Source organism: Pongo pygmaeus, chromosome 20 (genome assembly GCF_028885625.2).
Source record: "Pongo pygmaeus isolate AG05252 chromosome 20, NHGRI_mPonPyg2-v2.0_pri, whole genome shotgun sequence".
In the NCBI taxonomy this organism is placed as follows: Eukaryota; Metazoa; Chordata; class Mammalia; order Primates; family Hominidae; genus Pongo; species Pongo pygmaeus.
In genome coordinates, this window is record NC_072393.2 from 63,135,348 (window position 1) to 63,159,102 (window position 23,755).

Here is a 23,755-nt window from a genome sequence, read left to right on the forward strand (position 1 = left end):
TATTTGAAAATTAGTAAACTGGGAAAATGAATTCTCCCACTTCCCCTCCCCATCCTGAAACTACTGGCATCACCTGCTCTTACCAGATTCTGTTTTGGTTAAGAGCTTTATTGAGGTATAATTCACGTATCATAAAATCTGCCCATATAAAGTAGACACATTAATATCCAGTGCTTTTTAGTTTATTTACAGAGTTATGCAACCAGTACCACAATATTTTAGAAAATTTTTACCACTCCAAAAAGAAACCCCATACCCATTGGCAGTCACTCCCCATTTTTCTCCAACCCACCCTCACCCCTAGGCAACCATATATCTACCTTCATTCTATTTTGCCCGTTCCGGACATTGTATATAAATGAGGCATACGATATGGATTTTGCCCATTCCGGACACTGTATATAAATGAGGCATACGATATGGATTTTGCCCATTCCGGACACTGTATATAAATGAGGCATACGATATGGATTTTGCCCGTTCCGGACACTGTATATAAATGAGGCATACGATATGGATTTTGCCCGTTCCGGACACTGTATATAAATGAGGCATACGATATGGGTTTTGCCCGTTCCGGACACTGTATATAAATGAGGCATACGATATGGGTTTTGCCCGTTCCGGACACTGTATATAAATGAGGCATACGATATGGGTTTTGCCCGTTCCGGACACTGTATATAAATGAGGCATACGATATGGATTTTGCCCGTTCCGGACACTGTATATAAATGAGGCATACGATATGGATTTTGCCCGTTCCGGACACTGTATATAAATGAGGCATACGATATGGATTTTGCCCGTTCCGGACACTGTATATAAATGAGGCATACGATATGGATTTTGCCCATTCCGGACATTGTATATAAATGAGGCATACGATATGGTCTTCTGTGTCTGGCATCTTTCACTTGGTGTCATGTTTTCCAGGTTCCTTCATGTTGCAGCATGTGTCAGAGCTGTTGTGTGGACGAACCACATTATTTATCCATTCGTCAGGAGATGGACATTTGAGTTGTTCCCACTTTGGGACTATTGCGAATAACATTGCTATGAGCATCAGTGTATAGTTTTTGCGTGGCATTCTGTTTTCATTTTTCTTAGATATCTACCAAGAATGGAAGTGCTACATCATAAGGTAACTCTGTGTTTATTCACTTGAGGAAATGCCAGACTGTCTTCCAAAGCAGCTGAACCATTTTACATCCCCACCAGCTGTGTATTCTTACCAGTTTCTTGCATTCATTTCCATAAAGAAGTCTGCGCCTGTATAAGCACATATGTGTAAATTTCCCTTTATTATTTCCTTTTATGGAAATGTTAACAAACTAGACACACTGTTCTGGGCATTGATCTGTTTTTTCATGTAACTGTATATTCAGGAGATCATTCTGCATCTGCAGCTAAGGAGCTGCCCCCTTTTTTTTTGTTATGGTTGTGTGTATTCCACTGTGGTGGATTCACTGACCTAATTTATCCAAACCCCTACTGATGGCCATTTGGGATGTGTTCAGTCTTTTTACTTCTTCATCTGATACTGTAATAAATATCCTTACACATATATGTTTTTGCATGTGTGTTAATATATCTGAATTAGTCTAAAGTGTTCAAAAGAATTTGAATATTAGTTTTGATAGATTTTGCTAAATGCCACTCCATAGACATTGTCCCAGTCTGTTCTCCTATCTGGAGTGTCAGAGAGGAATGTTTCAGTATTTGAGTTGGAGAGAGTATTTCCTTTCGAGAGGGATGTTGCAGTATTTGTCCTTTTGTGACTGGCATATTTCACTGAGCAGAATGTCCTCAAGTTTCACCCATGTTGTAGCATGTGTCAGAATTTCCTTCCTTATTAAGTCTGAATAAGATTTCATTGTATATAGAGACCACATTTTGTTCTTTTTGTCTGTTAGTGTACACTTGGGTTCCTTCCACCTTTTGTCTATTGTGAATAGTGCTGTTAGGAACATGGTTGTGCAAATACAGAGTGCACCTGTAAAATTCTAAATTAGATTCTGTCCCTCTCCTGCTCAGACCTTCCAAAGAATGAATAAGAAGGAGCCAGCTTAGGCCAGACCTGAAGGAAGAGCATTTTGGGCAGAGGGAACAGCTAGTGCAAGTGCCCTGGGGTATATTCAAGGAGAGAAGGCAGGCTGGCGGGCTGGAGCACAGCACAAGGGGCGGAGCAGGTGTGGGGATAGGGTGGGGGTCAGAGGTCAGAGTCAGGACTACATGTTTAGGCACCACAAGTTTTCATTACCTGCTGCTCTGGATGGTTCATGAGAGGCAGCAGCCTGCAAGGATGAGGACTCAGGCTCTGGAGACAGCCCATGGGGTTCAAAGCCTGGCTGTCCCACGCAGTAGCTGTGTGCTTTGATCCAGGAACCTACCCTCTCTGTGCCTTGGTTTCTTTATTTCCACCTTCCAGCCTCCCTCCAGTGCCCCCTATTGACAGAGCTTCATGGGGAGTAGCTGCTAAGGCAGAAGCACCACCAGATCGCAAAGTCAAAGCCCGCAGATCTCTGTGCAGAGTGTGGAAGGGGGGCTTTTGGGGATGAAAGACAATCACTTAATCACTTTTAAATAGGCATACTATATTATAATGTTAGTGCCTGCCTCATAGGTCTGTTTTAAGTTAAAAGTGAATGAATCAATATGTGCCAAGCACAGTATCTATTTCTCAAGGCTGCTGTAAATCAGTACCACAGACTGTGCAGCTTAAACAAAGGACATTTATTCTGTCACAGTTCTGGAGGCTGGAAGTCCCTGATCGAAGTATCCGCAGGACCACGCTCCCTCTGAAGGCTCAAGGGAAGGCTCTGTTCCAGGCCTCTCTCCCACCTGCTGGCAAGTTCCCTGGCTTGTGGCAGCATAACTCCATTCTTCACACAGCCTTGTCCCTGTGTACATGTCTGTCTCTGTCCACATTTTTCCTTTCTGAAATGCAAGTTAAAACCACAACACCACCTTACCTGAGCCAGGATGGCCATTATTAAAAAGTCAAAAAACAATAGATTGGCGTGGATGTGGTGAAAAGGGAATGCTTATACCCTGCTGCTGGGAATATAAATTAGTACTTCTTTGGAAAACAGTATTGAGGTTTCTCAAAGAACTAAAAGTAGATCTCCCATTTGATCCAGCAATCTCACTACTTGGTGTCAACCCAAAGGAAAATAAGTAATTATATCAAAGAGACACCTGCACGTGTATGTTTATTGCAGCACAATTCACAATTGCAAAGATATGCAGTCGACCTAAGTGCCCATCAACCAATGAATAAGAAAAGTGCCCATCAACCCATAGATAAAGAAAATGTGATACACACACATATAATATATATGTATATCACGTTTATACACATACACACATACATACACACACATACCATGGAATACTGCTCAGCCATAAAAAATAATGAAATAATGTCTTTTACAGCAACTTAGATAGAACTAGAGGCCATCATCCTAAGTTAAGTAACTCAGGAATGCAAAACCAAATGCTGTGTGTTCTCACTTATGAGTGGGAGCTAAGCTATGGATATACAGAGGCATACTGAGTGGTATAATAGACTTTGGAAACTCAGAGCGGGGCAAGGTGGCAGGGGGGTGAGGGATGAAAAACTACATATTGGGTATAATGTACACTATTCAGGTGATGGGTGCACTAAAATCCCAGACTTTACCACTGTGCATTTCATCCCTGTAACCAAAAATTACCTGTACCCCTAAAGCTATTGAGATTTTAAAAATTGAAAAACAAATTTCCCCTTTCTATAAGGACACCAGTCCTGTTGGATTAGGGCCCCCTACCCCCACTCCAGGATGACCTCATTTTAACTAATTACATCTGCAGCAGCCCTGTTTCCAAATAAGGTCATGTTCTTGAGACCTTGAAGGTTGGGACATCAGCATATGAATTGGGGGGGCTCATAATTCAACCCATACCAACCACTTAGAGTAGTACCTGGCACATAGCAGCTGCTGCATAATGACTGGTGTTGCCTACCTCATCATCACCAGCCACCCTGCTCTGCCAGGTTCTTTCAGTCCACAGGCTTATGACATCTACCACAAAGCTTGTGACATCTACCACAAAGTGCTGCTCCTTCCACGTGGACTTCTCTCCACTCCCCAGCAGTCTCATCTGCCTTTTCACCTTCAGGTCTTGATCCAAGCTCTCTTCCCTACCCAGACTCTCCCACTAAAGACCCAACCACCAGTTCTCTTCACAGACTACTCAAAGTCTTCCTGGGCACCCCCCACAGCTGGCATTACTCAGGGACCTGGAGACCTTTGTTCATACCTTCATGATTGATTGTGTTTACCAAATTATGTGTCTTTGTCTGCCTCTGCCATGAGGAACTAGTTCTTGAACCTTTTGTGTCTCTGTATCCCAGCACTGGGCTTGCTGCCTGGTGCTTAGTAGGGGCTCAGAAAAGTTAGCTGTGCCCCTGGATTCCATCTGGGGCTCTTCCTCTGCTGTGCTCCTAATGCATTTGTTGATTCACTGGGTTAGACTCACTTTGCCTTCAGTTCTTTTCCAACTGGTTCTCAGATCTGTGACCTTCTGTTCCAGAATGTTTCATATGGGATTTATTTCTCTGTCAGAGTGCCAACCCAATATAACTAGACACAGAGAAAACTGTGAGTGATCCCTTTAGAATTCTGCATCTTATTGAAATCACTTCAGCTACATCCCATCTGCCTCCCCTAAATCCTCTTGGCTTTTCTGGCCATTCCTCCACACCTCTGTAAGGAGGGCCCTGCGATGAGCGGATGTGGGTTTCCTCTTACAGGAATCAGTGACGTTCAGGGATGTGACTGTGGACTTCACCCAGGAGGAGTGGCAGCAGCTGGAGCCTGCCCAGAAGGACCTGTACAGGGATGTCATGCTGGAGAACTACAGGAACCTGGTCTCACTGGGTAAGGGGCAGCTTCGTTGAGTTACTCATCATTGGCCCATAACTTCAGGACCACAAATAAATTAAAAAAAAAAAAAGATCAACAGATCTGACTACATGGAAAGTTTTAAAATTTGCTCTACTTGAAGCTAAAAATAAAGTTGATCATGATGGTATGGGAAATAATATTTCTCACGTGTTTTACATTCAAAGGGTCATAATTATGTAAGCAGCTCCTGGGAATAAGAAAAAAACTAAGCGAATGATAGAATGGACCAAACTTATGACCTGGTGATTCATAGATTTAGAAATACACAAAGTTACACTTTATAAAAGTTTTTTTAAACCTTACTACTGGAGACACACAAATTGAGGTACTAGCAGTTTTTGCCCATGAAGTGCACAAAGATCAAAAAAGAATAATAGCCCATATTATGAGGCTGTAGAGGAAAGGACTCTCATTTAAGGAGTATAAAGTTGGGACAGCTCTTTTGGAGGATAGCTTGGCCTTATCAGTCAAATATTGAAGGATTCCATTTTTAGAGATCTGTCCTTTAGAAATTCTCACGTAAGTATGCAAAGTTTTCCATGGGAAGAAAAATCAAGGAAAACGACCTAAATGCCCAGCTGTATAAGACTGACTGAACGTATCAAGGCCTATCAATATGATGGAAACCAGGCAGCTCTTCAAAGCTGAGGACTGTTTGTAGGCACTGCCGTGAAAAGATGCCCCACAACATACTGTTAGGTGAAAACACTCACTTTTGGAATCGGAGTGTGGTCCTATTTCTTTAACAGCTTTTCTGGAGGTATTATTGACCCGTAATTAACCACGCATATATAAAGTGAAGAGTTTCATGCATTGTGACATAGTGCATACCCAGGAAACCATCACCGTGATCAAGATAAAGGACATATCCATCATCCCCAAGAGTTTCCTCATCCTCCTTTATTACCCCTCTCTCCCCTTCCTCAACCCCCATCCCCAGGGATCCCCTGGTCTGCTTTATGTCACTGTGGTTGAGTTTACATGCTCTCCAGTTTTATATACATGGAATCATACAGTATGTACTCTTTTTTTTTGGTCTGGCTTTTTTTGGTTTGACTTGGCATTATTTTGAGATTCACCCATGTCATTGCATGTCTCATAGTTCATTTATTTTTATCTCTGTGTATTATTCCACTGTATGGGTATGCCACAATTTGTTTAGCCATTTGCCTGGTGATCAACATTTGGGGCATTTCCAGTTCTGGGCTATTACAAATAAAGCTGCTGTGAACATTTGTGAACAGTTCTTTGTGTAGACATTTCCTTTTCCTTCTGTTGAGTGGAAAGTCTGGATCATGTGCTACATGTATATTTAACTTGTTTAAGAAACTGCCAACCTGTTTTCCAAAGTGATTGTACTATTTCACATTTCTACCAGCAGTGCACAAGCTTCATTCTAATTGCTTTATCTTTTAAATTTAGCCTCCCTTGTAGGTGTGTGGTCTCATCACTGTGCTTTTCATTTGATACTGACACTTGTAGGTGTGCGGTCTCATCACTGCGCTTTTCATTTGATGCTGACACTTGTAGGTGTGTGGTCTCATCACTGCACTTTTCATTTGATACTGATAATCTTTTCATGAGCTTATTTGATGTTTGTATATTCTCTTTGGTAAAGTATCCGTTCAAGTCTTTTGCCTGTTTTTTTTTCTGCTGGGTTATTATTGAATTTTGAAAGTTCATTATGTATTCTTGATACAAGTTTTTTTTTTAGATATATGCTGTGCAAATATTTCCTCCCATTCTGTGGATTGTGTTTTCACTTTCTTGATGGCATTATTTCTGACTCTAAAGTTTTTAATTTTGATGTAGTCCAATGTATCTATTTTTTATTGTTCTCGTTGCCTGTGTTTTTGGTGTTATATCTAAACAATCTTAACTCAAAGTCACGAAGATTTATTCCTGTGTTTTATTCTAAGGTTTTAGTGGTTTAGCTCTTCACTGAGGTCTTTGATCCATTTTGAATTAATTTTGTGAATGATGTAAGAAAGGGGCTCAACATCATTCCTTTGCATGTGAATATCCAGGTGTCCCAGCGCAATTTGTTGAAGAGCAGTTTTTAATTCAATGAAGTCCAGTTTATCAACTTTTTGGTTTTGGTGTCATTTGTAAGAAATCTTGGCCTATCCCAAGGCCTCAGAGGTTTTCTTCTGTAAGTTATATAGTTTTAGGTTTTACATTTTGTTCTTTGATCCATTTAATTTCTTAATATGATGTAAAGTATTAATCCAAGTTTATTGGGGTATGTGGAGGGGACAAATGTATGTCCAGTTGTCCAACACCATTTGTTGAAAATACCACTTTCTCCAATGAATTGCCTTTGCACTTTTATCAAAAATCACTGTCCATACAAGTGTGGGTCCAATTCTGAATCCTGTTCTGTCCATCTGTTTGTCTGCCTTTGCACCAATACCAAGCAATGTCATCCTTTCAGATCTTGCTTTTATGACTTGCGCCAGTCTAGAATGACATTCTCCTCAAGATCATTCTGGGTTTTCTGCCCAAAGCTCCATGAATGACAAGGATTTACAGTCTGATTGGTAGGAAAAGGCACTGTTCCCAGCCCTGTGTCAGCTCTGGGCACTGTTTTCAAATCCTTTCAGACGGTTTTTTCCTGTGTTGGGTAGTTTCCTGACATGCACATTTTGACCAATAGTCTGCTAAATACTGGAGGGAGTTCCTTGCAGGTCTTCAGAACACTCTCTGTGCAGCTCATTCCTCTCTAGTCTGTCCTGGGAACTCTATCTGCCTTGGTCTCTCAGCTCTGTCTCCTCAACTTGGGGAGTTGGCCAGACTGTACCTCAATTTAGCTTTCCTTTGTCACAGCCTGGAAACTTCCAAGGCAGTAAGCTGGAGCAGTTGTAGGACCCACGTCATTTGATTTTCTTCTCTCAGGGATTGTTGCCCTTCATTGCCTGATATTCAGTGTCTTCACAACCATTGTTTTATATATTTTGTTTTAGGCTCAAGGGAATCTTATCCTTTATACTCCATCTTGGACAAAAGCCCCATTTGGGGGAAAAATGTGTGTGTGCATGTACAGGTGTGTTGTGTGTATTTTTTTAAAGGTATGCTTTGGAGGGGAGTCTAAAATATAAACCAAACTGTTAACTCTGGAGAGTAAGATTACAGGAGACTTCCATTTTCTTTTCTTTTCTTTTTATTTTTTTTTGTTTTTGAGACAGAGTCTTGTTCTGTCGCCCAAGTTGGAGTGCAGTGGCATGATCAGAGCTCACTGCAACCTCCGCCTCCCAGGTTCAAGCGATTCTCCTGCCTCAGCCTTCTAAGTAGCTGGGATTACGGCACCTCAGCCTCTCAAGTAGCTGGGATTACAGGTGCCCGCCACCACACCCAGCTAATACTTGTATTTTTAGTAGAGATAGGGTTTCACCATGTTGGCCAGGCTGGTCTCGAACTCCTGACCAAGTGATCCACCTGATTCAGCCTCCCAATGTGCTGAGATTACAGAGACCTCCATTTTCTCTGTTACTGTTTTGGTGTTTGATGTTTTAAAAACAAGTGTGAATTACTTTGTAATCAGAAACAAGCATAGAAAGAAAACTGAAAAACTGTGAAGGACAAGAGATTTAGCAATGTGAAAAAAGAATGCACCTACATTTGTATCAAAAGGACTGAATAGCGCTTTGCACATTAACGGCTTTTGGCGAAAGTGCCCTCTGCAGAAACTTTGGATGTCTCCCATGACAGTGGCCATGCCGCCAGGCTTCCTGCTCTTTTGCTGACCTGACTACAGAAAAGGTGTGATCGGGTAGTTTTAATCTGGCTGGTGTGGAACTGTGTTTTCACAGCTGTCGTGGTTAAGCGCTGAGTGTTTGCTGTTTGCAGATGATCTCTACTGCAGGGTTTTAACCTAAGAAAGGGAGGTGGCTTCCTTCCCCCTGTCCCTCTGCTGGTATTCTGCCCCCAGCTCTCCTGATTTCTCCAGGTCATGTTCACTCCAGGAGACTTCCAGCTGTATTCACAACCAAGACTCCTGGTCCTCTCCGATTGCTGCCAGCTCATATTCCAGAGCATCTCAGACTCCATCGGCCCCAAACCAAATTCGCCATCACCCCTGGAGACAGTCTTCTCTCCACCGAGTCTACACCCCACACTACCATCTGTGCCAGCATCTGGGCATTGTGCCACACCCTGACTGGGGTCTCTAAACCACGATCATTCTCCTGCATGAAGTACTTCTCAGCTCTTTTCCTCTGAGATGGGAAAAGTGATGCATGGTGATATAGCCACTCCTCAGGAGCCACAGCTCGGGGGCCACACTGCCAGGGCTTGAATCCTGCTGTGCCTCAGGTGTATTGTGCCCTCGAGTACATCCCTGACTCCATTCTTGTATCTCCGTTTCCTCGTCAGCAAAATGGGGATGGTCATAACTGTCTACTACTGTATGTAACTCAAGTGTGATTGTGAGAGTCTTCAGAGATCCATGCAAATTGCTCAGCACTGTGCCAGGCATGTTGCCAGTGCTCCATACTCGCTTATCTGGTACCTTCTGTGTGCAGGCTGTGTGAGAAGCTGGGGGGTGAGCAAGGCCCTTGCCTCTAGTGGAGCTGACTCCTGCTAGGGGCTGATAATAATTAGATCAAAGGACAGGCAGAGAAAAATTGCGACAGGTCACTGAGTGTTCATAAAGAAGTAGGCAGGAGGACCTTCCTTCCTTATGTAGGGTGGATTGGGAAGGCTCCCGTGGGGTTGTGGGGAAACAGGCCTGAAGGATAAGGACGTCCATGGCAGGTCCACAGGACAGTGGGTGCAGAGGCCCTGAGGCAGGAAGAACACACAGACAAGAGGGAGAGCATGGTGATGAGAAATTGGGAGGGAGGGAGCGCAGGGGACAACTCAGGCAGGCCGGCTGGGTGCTGAGGGCCCTGAGGCTGCTGGAGGTCCTGGCATCATTCTCAGTACAGTAGGGAGGCCACGGGAGGGCTTGATCTGACTCCTCAGAAGACCGCACTCCTGGAGGAGTGGAGGACGCATCGCAGGGGTGAGAATGGGGTGGGGAGGACAGAGGAGCTGCTGTCGCATTTCAGGCAAGGAGCCGTGGTCGCCAGCCAGCTCTTTACCGGGAGATTTGGTCTGCTTCAGGCTGTTTGCGCACAGCGATGCTTGCCAGCAGTCAGGACGGTGGGAAGGAAGGGGCAAGTCAGGGTGTCTAAGTCTCTCTGAAACAATTTTTAAAGTTTTACATTTAAAACTGTGAAAAGTATATAGAGAACATAAAATGTACCATTTTAACCACTTTTAGGAGTACAGTTCAGTGGCCTTAAGGACATTGATGTTGTTGTGCAGCCATCACCGCCATCCATCCCCAGAGCTCTTTTCATCTCCCGCAAATGAAACCCTATCCCCATTAAACACCAGCTCCCACCCACTCCTCAGCCCCCAGCATCCTCTGTTCTATCGTCTGTCTCTGGGAATCCGACCTCCAGGTACCGCAGATGAGTGGAATCACATGGCATCCATCCTTTCATGTCTCATTTATTTTACTAAGTCTCTTTGATGGGCTTTGCTTTTTTAAAAAATGTTTTCCATGGGGAAAGTCTGAAATCCCAAGTTTCGTATTGGATGTGTTAGGCTTGGGCTATCCAGTTGAGATGCTGGGCTTTTTTGAACAGTTTGGACATAGCCCAGAAAGCAGGTCTGGGCTGGAGGTGCATGTTTGAGCAGCATCAGCCTGTGGATAACATTTAGATCCAGACTCACTTCGTGTGGCTTTGAAGGTCCGGTGTGATTCAGGAGAGGGGTCTGAAACTCAGGTGGCCTCAGGAACTACCAGGTGGATCATTTATGTGGGGGAGGGGGACAGCTGCTGCCCCATGCAATGTCTTGTTGCCCATAAGAATGAGGCTCCATGTGGCCATATCTTCACGTTTTTTATGACCTAGCAGCCACATGGACAGCAACTTTTAAATGCTGGTAATGAGTCCCCTGATGCAGAGTCTAGACTCCACCTAGGCTAGAAGTCGAGGTTTAGAAATGAACAGGATACACGTGGAGGGTGATTGAAGCTGTGGGCACGGAGGTAGTTAGCCAGGGAGGGGTGGATAAGCAGATGAGAGGGTCTGAACCCAAGTTCCACGGAATGCCTGCCACCCAAGAACCAGGCAGCAGAGAGGGGTGTGACGGAGCAACAGAAGCAATTGTGAGACCCCAAGTCATGTGATTATTGTGGGCTCAAGTGAGCGGTCCTGTGTGTGTGAACACTTAGTGCTGAGGCTGATGAGAGGGCCGGGCTGTGGGAGGGCTGGGGCCAGCCAGGGCAGGTGCGTGATGAGCTAGTGGGAGCCGGAGCCCCAGCCAGGGGAGGGGATCTTGCAGCCAGCAACCCTGGGGCAGCCACACCAGAGAAGTGGCAAAGGGGCAGGAGAAATGCCCAATTTTTCTCTCATTTCACTTTCAGTTTCCTGCCTTTGGCCAAACACACAGGAAGCCAGTGGGCAAAGTCAGCATCCTGAGTACAGGACAGGTCAGAGAAGGGTGGAGAATAGAAAGTGGGTTGAAGGAGTAGAGAATAATCAACACATGCCATATAAATGCTAGCTATTTATTATTTCTTTATTCTTTTTTTTCAATATTTATTTATTTATTTATTTATTTATTTTTTTTTTTTTTTTCCAATTTTTTTATTATTATTATTATTATTATTATTATTATTATTATACTTTAGGCTCTATGGTACATGTGCACAACGTGCAGGTAAGTTACATATGTATACATGTGCCATGCTGGTGCGCTGCACCCACCAACTCGTCATCTAGCATTAGGTATATCTCCCAATGCTATCCCTCCCCCCTCCCCCCACCCCACAACAGTCCCCGAAGTGTGATGTTCCCCTTCCTGTGTCCATGTGTTCTCATTGTTCAATTCCCACCTATGAGTGAGAATATGCGGTGTTTGGTTTTTTGTTCTTGCGATAGTTTACTGAGAATGATGATTTCCAATTTCATCCATGTCCCTACAAAGGACGTGAACTCATCATTTTTTATGGCTGCATAGTATTCCATGGTGTATATGTGCCACATTTTCTTAATCCAGTCTATCATTGTTGGACATTTGGGTTGCTTCCAAGTCTTTGCTATTGTGAATAATGCCGCAATAAACATACGTGTGCATGTGTCTTTATAGCAGCATGATTTATAGTCCTTTGGGTATATACCCAGTAATGGGATGGCTGGGTCAAATGGAATTTCTAGTTCTAGATCCCTGAGGAATCGCCACACTGACTTCCACAAGGGTTGAACTAGTTTACAGTCCCACCAACAGTGTAAAAGTGTTCCTATTTCTCCACATCCTCTCCAGCACCTGTTGTTTCCTGACTTTTTAATGATTGCCATTCTAACTGGTGTGAGATGGTATCTCATTGTGGTTTTGATTTGCATTTCTCTGATGGCCAGTGATGGTGAGCATTTTTTCATGTGTTTTTTGGCTGCATAAATGTCTTCTTTTGAGAAGTGTCTGTTCATGTCCTTTGCCCACTTTTTGATGGGGTTGTTTGTTTTTTTCTTGTAAATTTGTTGGAGTTCATTGTAGATTCTGGATACTAGCCCTTTGTCAGATGAGTAGGTTGCGAAAATTTTCTCCCATTTTGTAGGTTGCCTGTTCACTCTGATGGTAGTTTCCTTTGCTGTGCAGAAGCTCTTTAGTTTAATTAGATCCCATTTGTCAATTTTGGCTTTTGTTGCCATTGCTTTTGGAGTTTTAGACATGAAGTCCTTGCCCATGCCTATGTCCTGAATGGTATTGCCTAGGTTTTCTTCTAGGGTTTTTATGGTTTTAGGTCTAACATTTAAGTCTTTAATCCATCTTGAATTAATTTTTGTATAAGGTGTAAGGAAGGGATCCAGTTTCAGCTTTCTACATATTGCTAGCCAGTTTTCCCAGCACCATTTATTAAATAGGGAATCCTTTCCCCATTGCTTGTTTTTCTCAGGTTTGTCAAAGATCAGATAGTTGTAGATATGTGGCGTTATTTCTGAGGGCTCTGTTCTGTTCCATTGATCTATATCTCTGTTTTGGTACCAGTACCATGCTGTTTTGGTTACTGTAGCCTTGTAGTATAGTTTGAAGTCAGGTAGCGTGATGCCTCCAGCTTTGTTCTTTTGGCTTAGGATTGACTTGGCGATGCGGGCTCTTTTTTGGTTCCATATGAACTTTAAAGTAGTTTTTTCCAATTCTGTGAAGAAAGTCATTGGTAACTTGATGGGGATGGCATTGAATCTGTAAATTACCTTGGGAAGGATGGCCATTTTCATGATATTGATTCTTCCTACCCATGAGCATGGAATGTTCTTCCATTTGTTTGTATCCTCTTTTATTTCCTTGAGCAGTGGTTTGTAGTTCTCCTTGAAGAGGTCCTTCACATCCCTTGTAAGTTGGATTCCTAGGTATTTTATTCTCTTTGAAGCAATTGTGAATGGGAGTTCACTCATGATTTGGCTCTCTGTTTGTCTGTTATTGATGTATAAGAATGCTTGTGATTTTTGTACATTGATTTTGTATCCTGAGACTTTGCTGAAGTTGCTTATCAGCTTAAGGAGATTTTGGGCTGAGACAATGGGGTTTTCTAGATATACTATCATGTCATCTGCAAACAGGGACAATTTGACTTCCTCTTTTCCTAATTGAATACCCTTGATTTCCTTCTCTTGCCTAATTGCCCTGGCCAGAACTTCCAACACTATGTTGAATAGAAGTGGTGAGAGAGGGCATCCCTGTCTTGTGCCAGTTTTCAAAGGGAATGCTTCCAGTTTTTGCCCATTCAGTATGATATTGGCTGTGGGTTTGTCATAAATAGCTCTTATTATTTTGAGATACGTCCCATCAATACCTAATTTATTGAGAGTTTTTAGCATGAAGGGTTGTTGAATTTTGTCAAAGGCCTTTTCTGCATCTATTGAGATAATCATGTGGTTTTTGACTTTGGTTCTGTTTATATGCTGGATTACATTTATTGATTTGCGTATATTGAACCAGCCTTGCATCCCAGGGATGAAGCCCACTTGATCATGGTGGATAAGCTTTTTGATGTGCTGCTGGATTCTGTTTGCCAGTATTTTATTGAGGATTTTTGCATCAATGTTCATCAAGGATATTGGTCTAAAATTCTCTTTTTTTGTTGTGTCTCTGCCAGGCTTTGGTATCAGGATGATGCTGGCCTCATAAAATGAGTTAGGGAGGATTCCCTCTTTTTCTATTGATTGGAATAGTTTCAGAAGGAATGGTACCAGCTCCTCCTTGTACCTCTGGTAGAATTCGGCTGTGAACCCATCTGGTCCTGGACTTTTTTTGGTTGGTAAGCTATTGATTATTGCCACAATTTCAGATCCTGTTATTGGTCTATTCAGAGATTCAACTTCTTCCTGGTTTAGTCTTGGGAGGGTGTATGTGTTGAGGAATTTATCCATTTCTTCTAGATTTTCTAGTTTATTTGCGTAGAGGTGTTTGTAATATTCTCTGATGGTAGTTTGTATTTCTGTGGGATCAGTGGTGATATCCCCTTTATCATTTTTTATTGCATCTATTTGATTCTTCTCTCTTTTTTTCTTTATTAATCTTGCTAGTGGTCTATCAATTTTGTTGATCCTCTCAAAAAACCAGCTCCTGGATTCATTTATTTTTTGAAGGGTTTTTTGTGTCTCTATTTCCTTCAGTTCTGCTCTGATTTTAGTTATTTCTTGCCTTCTGCTAGCTTTTGAATGTGTTTGCTCTTGCTTTTCTAGTTCTTTTAATTGTGATGTTAGGGTGTCAATTTTGGATCTTTCCTGCTTTCTCTTGTGGGCATTTAGTGCTATAAATTTCCCTCTACACACTGCTTTGAATGCATCCCAGAGATTCTGGTATGTTGTGTCTTGGTTCTCGTTGGTTTCAAAGAACATCTTTATTTCTGCCTTCATTTCATTATGTACCCAGTAGTCATTCAGGAGCAGGTTGTTCAGTTTCCATGTAGTTGAGCGGTTTTGAGTGAGATTCTTAATCCTGAGTTCTAGCTTGATTGCACTGTGATCTGAGAGATAGTTTGTTATAATTTCTGTTCTTTTACATTTATTGAGGAGAGCTTTACTTCCAAGTATATGGTCAATTTTGGAATAGGTGTGGTGTGGTGCTGAAAAAAATGTATATTCTGTTGATTTGGGGTGGAGAGTTCTGTAGATGTCTATTAGGTCTGCTTGGTGCAGAGCTGAGTTCAATTCCTGGGTATCCTTGTTGATTTTCTGTCTCGTTGATCTGTCTAATGTTGACAGTGGGGTGTTAAAGTCTCCCATTATTAATGTTTGGGAGTCTAAGTCTCTTTGTAGGTCACTCAGGACTTGCTTTATGAATCTGGGTGCTCCTGTATTGGGTGCATATATATTTAGGATAGTTAGCTCTTCTTGTTGAATTAATCCCTTTACCATTATGTAATGGCCTTCTTTGTCTCTTTTGATCTTTGTTGGTTTAAAGTCTGTTTTATCAGAGACTAGGATTGCAACCCCTGCCTTTTTTTGTTTTCCATTTGCTTGGTAGATCTTCCTCCATCCTTTTATTTTGAGCCTATGTGTGTCTCTGCACGTGAGATGGGTTTCCTGAATACAGCACACTGATGGGTCTTGAGTCTTTATCCAATTTGCCAGTCTGTGTCTTTTAATTGGAGCATTTAGTCCATTTACATTTAAAGTTAATATTGTTATGTGTGAATCTGATCCTGTCATTATGACGTTAGCTGGTTATTTTGCTCGTTAGTTGATGCAGTCCCTTCCTAGTCTCGATGGTCTTTACAATTCCGTATGATTTTGCAGTGGCTGGTACCGGTTGTGCCTTTCCATGTTTAGCGCTTCCTTCAGGAGCTCTTTTAGGGCAGGCCTGGTGGTGACAAAATCTCTTAGCATTTGCTTGTCTGTAAAGTATTTTATTTCTCCTTCACTTATGAAGCTTAGTTTGGCAGGATATGAAATTCTGGGTTGAAAATTCTTTTCTTTAAGAATGTTGAATATTGGCCCCCACTCTCTTCTGGCTTGTAGGGTTTCTGCCGAGAGATCCGCTGTTAGTCTGATGGGCTTCCCTTTGATGGTAACCCGACCTTTCTCTCTGGCTGCCCTTAACATTTTTTCCTTCATTTCAACTTTGGTGAATCTGACAATTATGTGTCTTGGAGTTGCTCTTCTCGAGGAGTATCTCTGTGGCGTTCTCTGTATTTCCTGAATCTGAATGTTGGCCTGCCTTGCTAGATTGGGGAAGTTCTCCTGGATAATATCCTGCAGAATGTTTTCCAACTTGTTTCCATTCTCCCCGTCACTTTCAGGTACACCAATCAGACGTAGATTTGGTCTTTTCACATAGTCCCACATTTCTTGGAGGCTTTGCTCATTTCTTTTTATTCTTTTTTCTTTAAACTTCCCTTCCCGCTTCATTTCATTCATTTCATCTTCCAGGGCTGATACCCTTTCTTCCATTTGATCGCATCGGCTCCTGAGGCTTCTGCATTCTTCACGTAGTTCTCGAGCCTTGGTTTTCAGCTCCATCAGCTCCTTTAAGCACTTCTCTGTATTGGTTATTCTAGTTATACATTCTTCTAAATTTTTTTCAAAGTTTTCAACTTCTTTGCCTTTGGTTTGAATATCCTCCCGTAGCTCGGAGTAATTTGATCGTCTGAAGCCTTCTTCTCTCAGCTCGTCAAAGTCATTCTCCGTCCAGCTTTGTTCCGTTGCTGGTGAGGAACTGCGTTCCTTTGGAGGAGGAGAGGTGCTCTGCATTTTAGAGTTTCCAGTTTTTCTGCTCTGTTTTTTCCCCATCTTTGTGGTTTTATCTACTTTTGGTCTTTGATGATGGTGATGTACAGATGGGTTTTTGGTGTGGATGTCCTTTCTGCTAGTTTTCCTTCTAACAGACAGGACCCTCAGCTGCAGGTCTGTTGGAGTACCTGGCCGGCCGTGTGAGGTGTCAGTCTGCCCCTGCTGGGGGGTGCCTCCCAGTTAGGCTGCTCGGGGGTCAGGGGTCAGGGACCCACTTGAGGAGGCAGTCAGCCCGTTCTCAGATCTCCAGCTGCGTGCTGGGAGAACCACTGCTCTCCTCAAAGCTGTCAGACAGGGACATTTAAGTCTGCAGAGGTTACTGCTGTCTTTTTGTTTGTCTGTGCCCTGCCCCAAGAGGTGGAGCCTACAGAGGCAGGCAGGCCTCCTTGAGCTGTGGTGGGCTCCACCCAGTTCAAGCTTCCAGGCTGCTTTGTTTACCTAAGCGAGCCTGGGCAATGGCGGGCGCCCCTCCCCCAGCCTCGCTGCCGCCTTGCAGTTTGATCTCAGACTGCTGTGCTAGCAATCAGCAAGACTCCGTGAGCGTAGGACCCTCTGAGCCAGGTGCGGGCTATACTCTCCTGGGGCACCGTTTCCTAAGCCCGTCGGAAAAGCACAGTATTCGGGTGGGAGTGGCCCGATTTTCCAGGTGCCGTTTGTCACCCCTGGAAAGGGAACTCCCTGACCCCTTGCGCTTCCCGAGTGAGGCAATGCCTCGCCCCTGCTTCGGCTGGCGCACGGTGCGCTCACCCACTGACCTGCGCCCACTGTCTGGCACTCCCTAGTGAGATGAACACGGTACCTCAGATGGAAATGCAGAAATCACCCGTCTTCTGCGTCGCTCGCGCTGGGAGCTGTAGACCGGAGCTGTTCCTATTCGGCCATCTTGGCTCCTCCCTCCTATTTATTTATTTTTTAAGAGACAGGGTCTCACCCTGTCACCCATGCTGGAGTGCAGTGACGTGATCATAGCTCACTGCAACCTCGAATTCCTGGGCTCAAGTGATCCTCCCACCTCAGCCTCTCAAGCAGCTGGGACAATAGGCATGTGCCACCATACCCGGCTAATTTAAAAAAAAAAATTTTAGTAGAGGCGGCAGGGGGGTCTCACTATGTTGCCCAGGCTGGTCTCAAGCAATCCTTGCCTCGGCCTCCCAAAGTGTTGGGATTACAGGCATGAGCCACTGTGCCTGGCCATCTTATTATTTCTGATAAAAACTGTTGCTTGAGGAGCATGACTGGTTGTGGATCTGCAGGATGAAGTGAGGAGGCCCTGCAAGTCAGTAGCCAGCTGCAATCGTTTCTACTCAGGTTTTCAGAGCGTGCCCTTCGTTCTCTGAAAGCCCAGCTCACTGCTGCAGTTTCTCTCCAGGAGTGCCTGTCATCCCTCTTCTGAAGGGACATTTGCTCTCCCTGCTCACCTCCTGTGTTGACTCTGCCTCATAAACCACATTGGCCTCAGTTCCATGCCTCCCTCCTCCCTCCCTCTCTGATCCAAGGTTCTTCTTTGCTAACTCGCTCTGTGCCTTGGGCCTCATTGGGGTCGGTTTCATTTGCTCCTTCCTGCTGTGGAGCTTCCTCACTCCCAGCATCTTTAACTACAAGTATTTGCATCTTCTGTTTTTGTTTTTTTCAGACTGGGAGACTAGACCTGAAATGAAAGAGTTGGATCCAAAGAATGACATTTCGGAAGACAAGCCCTCCGTTGTTGGGGTGGCCACGGGGGGACCCGCGAGGAATGGTGCCAGGGGTCCTGGCTCAGAAGGAGTGTGGGAACCAGGCAGCTGGCCAGAGAGGCTGTGGGGAGATGCAGGTGCCGAGTGGGAGCCATTGGGAATTCCCCAGGGGAACAAACTCTTGGGGGGCTCAGTACCCGGATGTCATGAACTGAAGGCATTTGCCAACCAAAGCTGTGTCCTGGTCCCACCACGGCTGGACGACCCCACAGAAAAGGGGGCCTGTCCACCCATAAGGCGTGGCAAGAACTTCTCCAGCACTTCAGACCTCAGTAAGCCCCCCATGCCCTGCGAGGTGAAGAAAACCTATGACTGCAGCGAGTGTGGCAAGGCCTTTAGCCGAAGCTCGTCCCTGATAAAGCACCAAAGGATCCACACGGGAGAAAAGCCGTTTGAGTGCGACACCTGTGGGAAGCACTTCATCGAGCGCTCGTCCCTCACCATCCACCAGCGGGTGCACACGGGCGAGAAGCCCTATGCCTGCGGGGACTGCGGCAAGGCCTTCAGCCAGCGCATGAACCTGACTGTGCACCAGCGCACGCACACAGGCGAGAAGCCGTATGTGTGCGACGTGTGTGGGAAGGCCTTCCGGAAGACCTCCTCTCTCACCCAGCACGAGCGGATCCACACGGGGGAGAAGCCCTACGCGTGCGGGGACTGCGGCAAGGCCTTCAGCCAGAACATGCACCTCATCGTGCACCAGCGCACGCACACCGGGGAGAAACCGTACGTGTGCCCCGAGTGCGGGCGAGCCTTCAGCCAGAACATGCACCTGACCGAGCACCAGCGCACGCACACCGGGGAGAAGCCGTACGCCTGCAAGGAGTGCGGAAAGGCCTTCAACAAGAGCTCCTCGCTCACCCTGCACCAGAGGAACCACACCGGCGAGAAGCCCTACGTGTGCGGCGAGTGCGGCAAGGCCTTCAGCCAGAGCTCCTACCTCATCCAGCACCAGCGCTTCCACATCGGCGTGAAGCCGTTCGAGTGCAGCGAGTGCGGCAAGGCCTTCAGCAAGAACTCCTCGCTCACGCAGCACCAGCGCATCCACACCGGCGAGAAGCCCTACGAGTGCTACATCTGCAAGAAGCACTTCACGGGGCGCTCGTCCCTCATCGTGCACCAGATCGTGCACACCGGGGAGAAGCCCTACGTGTGCGGCGAGTGCGGCAAGGCCTTCAGCCAGAGCGCCTACCTCATCGAGCACCAGCGGATCCACACCGGCGAGAAGCCGTACAGGTGCGGCCAGTGCGGGAAGTCCTTCATCAAGAACTCCTCCCTCACGGTGCACCAGCGGATCCACACGGGCGAGAAGCCCTACCGATGCGGCGAGTGCGGGAAGACCTTCAGCCGGAACACGAACCTGACGCGCCACCTGCGGATTCACACCTGAGCGCCTCCGAGCAGGGCTCTCCCTGGCGGTGCTCAGGCCGGACGCCAGATGGCTGCGCGCTTTGTCAGCAGTGCTGTGAGAAGTTCTCCCCTGGGGTGGGGACTCGGGGTCAGGGGAGCTCAGGAATGTGGGGTTGTGGAGGCGCTGGCTGATCACACATGCCCCCTCCTTACTGAGCATCAGAAAGCAAGCCCCTCGGTGTCTGACGTATCTGGGGACACTTCAAGGTTCACTGTAGCTGAGCCATGGCCGCTGGTAACAGACATCAGGGTTCCAGACTAGCCCTCTGAGTAACTGTCCTACGAGCTTGGACAGGTCACGCCTGCCTCCACATCTCTGTTTCTTCAATGGGAAAGTGGAGCTGGTGGAGGGGAGGGAGGAGACATCTCCCTCTTTGTCAGATACATCCTGGAATCCAGATGCAGCTTGTCACCATCGGCATTTTCTCGGTGGGTTGGGAGTGTGAGGGCCTTGCTATCCCTCCACCCACCATTTCCCTGCAGTGCGCGCTGGCAGCCACCAAGCTAGGAAGTGGCAGGAGTTTGCCGGTTGTTTGTGAGGGGAAAATTTTTTTTTCAGAGTTAGCAAACAACAGTAACTACTGCTTTGAATGCCAAAGTTTCTTAGAGTGGTCTGTTACATTTTTTAAAAATAAAACTTTTAATTAAGGGAGACTATGTTATTTTAAACAGTCTTCTGTTTTGGCCAGTTGTCTGGTCAAAATCGGCTTCAGTGATTGTGGGAGGGGCAAGAGGGAAAAGAAACAGCAGCAGGTTTGATATTCAGAATGAAATATGCATGGATTCAATAAGTATATACATCTGAGCACAGACTATTTTTATAGTGATTTTTGCAGCTAAATGTGAAGGCAACTGTCTTAAGTCCCTTCCTGCTGCTGTAACAAAAGACCTTAGACTGGGTAATTTATAAACAATAGAAATTTGTCACTCATGGTTCTGGACGCTGGGAAGTCCCAGATCAAGGCTCTGGCAGATTTGTTGTCTGACGGGGTATGTTCTTCATAGGTAGTGCTTGTGTCTTGATGTGTCTTCACGTGGTTGTAAACGGCGGACTTCCTCAGGCCCCTTATAAGGGTGCTAATCCCAGTCACAAGGGCCCTGACCTCATGACCTCCCAAAGGTCCTCCCTCTTCATACTGTTACATTGGGGATCAAGTTTCCAATATGTGAATACAGGGAGGCACCAACAGACCATATCAGTAACTTCGAGTGAGTTTCCTAAGGCTGATTGAAGCTCTGTTTACACATAAGAGTGTTCCCCAAAGTGCACTTTCTCTGGGGCCTTTTAGGCCATCCTTTTTATTTTGTTATTTGATACTATACTGGTTGCTAATGTCCTGGCATTTGCAGTTGTTCCGCACTCCCTGACACTGGTGTACACAAATAAATAATACAGAAAAAAAAATTATACCAGCAAGCACATTCTGCAAATAAGAAAAACAGCCACTCTGGCATGTATAAACAAAGTGGACCGTTTTTCAAATTCTGGCAGTCAAGTGGGCCTCAGGGTGGGTTTGATTCAGGCTGTCATCATTGGAGCCATAGCTCTGGTTCTCTGTGATTCTCTGGCTCTCCCTTCGTGAGTTAGTATCATCCTCAGGCTCGCTTCCCACATGGGATTGTGGTGGTTTCCAGCAGCGAGTCTTGATCAGACATTGCTTTAGTTGCATCTGTTATGGGAATAAATGAGAATATCTGTGCACTGCAGAGAATGGAGTGTTACAACAGTCAACAAATATTAGCTCATATATACACAAGATTTTACTACTCTTTAGTGGCAAAATGGAGGGGGAAGACCTTCTAAGGCCCTTTGGAGAGATGAAATGGCTCATTTAACCCTCGCAAGATCCTTGAGGTAGGGATTCATGTGCATGTCGTATAGATAAGGAATCTGAGGTTCAGTGAGGCAAAGTAAGCTTCCTGAGGGCACACAGCATGGAAGTGGAGGGGCCAGGGTGTGAGCTGGGATCCGCCTGGGCTCCAAGGTCTGTGCTCCTTGCCTACACTGGACTAATTCTAGAGATGGACATATTGAATTTCTCAGGACTTGACTCCTGGCCTTGGTTTCCTGGACTCCCCAATGTGTGAAGCAGAGAAGGGATCGAGGCCGCACCACCACTGTCCCCCTCTCCCATCCAGAGAACCAGCCAGGCCACCTCTCAGGTCCCTCCTGTTTCTTTTCCCTGCAACCCAAGCTGATGTGGAGGGCATTGAGGCTCCTCTGGAGGGATACTGTGGTACCAGGTGGGTCTCACATCCCTGGTCTCCCGCCTCTTGGGCAAGCTCCTCACTCAGGGCTCCACGTTTCCGCAAGAGGAACCCTGAGGGGGCTGGAATAATGGCCACATTGATGGAGTCACTTGTCCACCTCTGAGGGGGTGCTCTCATCACCCCCACTCTACAGATGGGGAGACAGGCTCGCAGAGGTTCAGGCACCTGCCCAAGGTCACACAGCTCCTGGATTCAAACCCAGTCTGACTCCAGAAGCTGGACTGCAGTCCACAGCACCACTCCACCCCCTAGTTCCTCAGTCAGGTACTTACTGAAGCCAAATTAAATTTACCCCCGTGAAAATGTGGGTTTGGCAGGGATCAAGCAGGTCAGGAACCTGCTTTTTAACAAGTCTTCTATCCCATAATCTGTCCAAGGCACTATTTGGGGTTATGTGCTGGCCTTTGGGTTCACCCTCATGGGGCTCTGTGTCCCTGTGTCCCCAGGCCTGACCCAAGCCTGGCCTTGAAGTAGAGGTCGTGGGTGCCGGGTGGGGTCTGAATGACCCCTTTACTCACTTGGAGTAAATGCCAAACTCCTCACAAACCCCCGTGTGACGCAGCCTCTCCCAGCTCCCGTCCCGCTCCCCCTCCTCACTCTGCTTCAGCCACACTGTGCTTTTGTCCAGTCCCAGCGCTGGCCCAGCCCACTCCCACCGCAGGGGCCTCTCCCTTCTTGGCCCGACACCCACGCTGAGCTTCCTCAGGTCCCTGATGCTCAGTTTCACGTGTTGGCCTGGCTGGGCTCCAGTGCCCAGCAGGCCCATCGCAGTGAGTCCTGGTGGTGCTGAGAAGACACTTTATAGATGTGGATGCCACCCACATCAGCTGACTTTAAGTAAACGATTATTATCTGCAATGTGGGTGGGCCTCATCTAATCAGTTGAAGGCCTTAAGAGCAAAACCAGTTTCTTGGAGAGGAAGAAACTCTGACTCAGGATTACAGTGCCAACTCCGGCCTGAGTTTCCAGCCTACCAGCCTGCCTTATGGATTTGGGACTTGCCAGCTCCCACAGTAGCAAGAGCTGGTTATTTAAATTAAATCTATTTACATATAAAAGTATACATATGCCATATGTATAACAAGAAATATGAGGTATATAAAAGGATATGTATAAGATATATATAGGGTAGGGCATGGTGGCCCACACCTGTAATGCCAGCACTTAGGGAGGCCAAGGTGGAGGATTACTTGAGACCAGGAGTTTGAGACCAGCCTGGGCAACATAGCAAGACCTCATCTCTACAAAAACGTTAGAAAAATTAGTCAGGTGTGGTGGTGTGTGCCTGTAGTCCCAGCTACTCAAGAGACGGAGGTGGGAGTATTGCCCGAGTCCAGGAATTAGAGGTTGCAGTGAGGTATGATCGTGCCATTGCACTCCAGCCTGGGTGACAAGGGAAGACTCTCTCTCTCTCTCTAAAAAAAAAAAAAAAAAAAAAAAAAGTCAGTCAAAGTGGCTCATGCCTGTAATTCCAGCACTTTGATAGGCCAAGGCAGGCAGATCACCTGAGGTCAGGAGTTTGAGACCAGCGTGGCCAACATGGTGAAATCCCGTCTCTACTAAAAATACAAAATTAGCCGGGCATGGTGGCATGTGTCTGTA

The 23,755-nt window shown here is 45.7% G+C and overlaps 1 protein-coding gene across 3 annotated transcripts in view; it reads left to right on the top strand.

Annotated features, from left to right (window-relative positions):
- Positions 1-20,533, top strand: part of ZNF71 (zinc finger protein 71) — a 34,407-nt gene extending 13,874 nt beyond the window's left edge. For 2 of the 3 annotated variants that reach the window (XM_054464655.2, XM_063658527.1), the window contains exons 3-4: positions 4,799-4,925; positions 18,372-20,533. In XM_054464655.2, the coding sequence (XP_054320630.1) occupies positions 4,799-4,925; positions 18,372-19,861 (1,617 nt within the window). In that variant the 3' untranslated portion in view covers positions 19,862-20,533. The remainder of the gene's footprint in view (positions 1-4,798; positions 4,926-18,371) is intronic. The other variant, XM_054464657.2, reaches the window with a different exon arrangement.
- Positions 20,534-23,755: the final 3,222 nt, after the last annotated feature.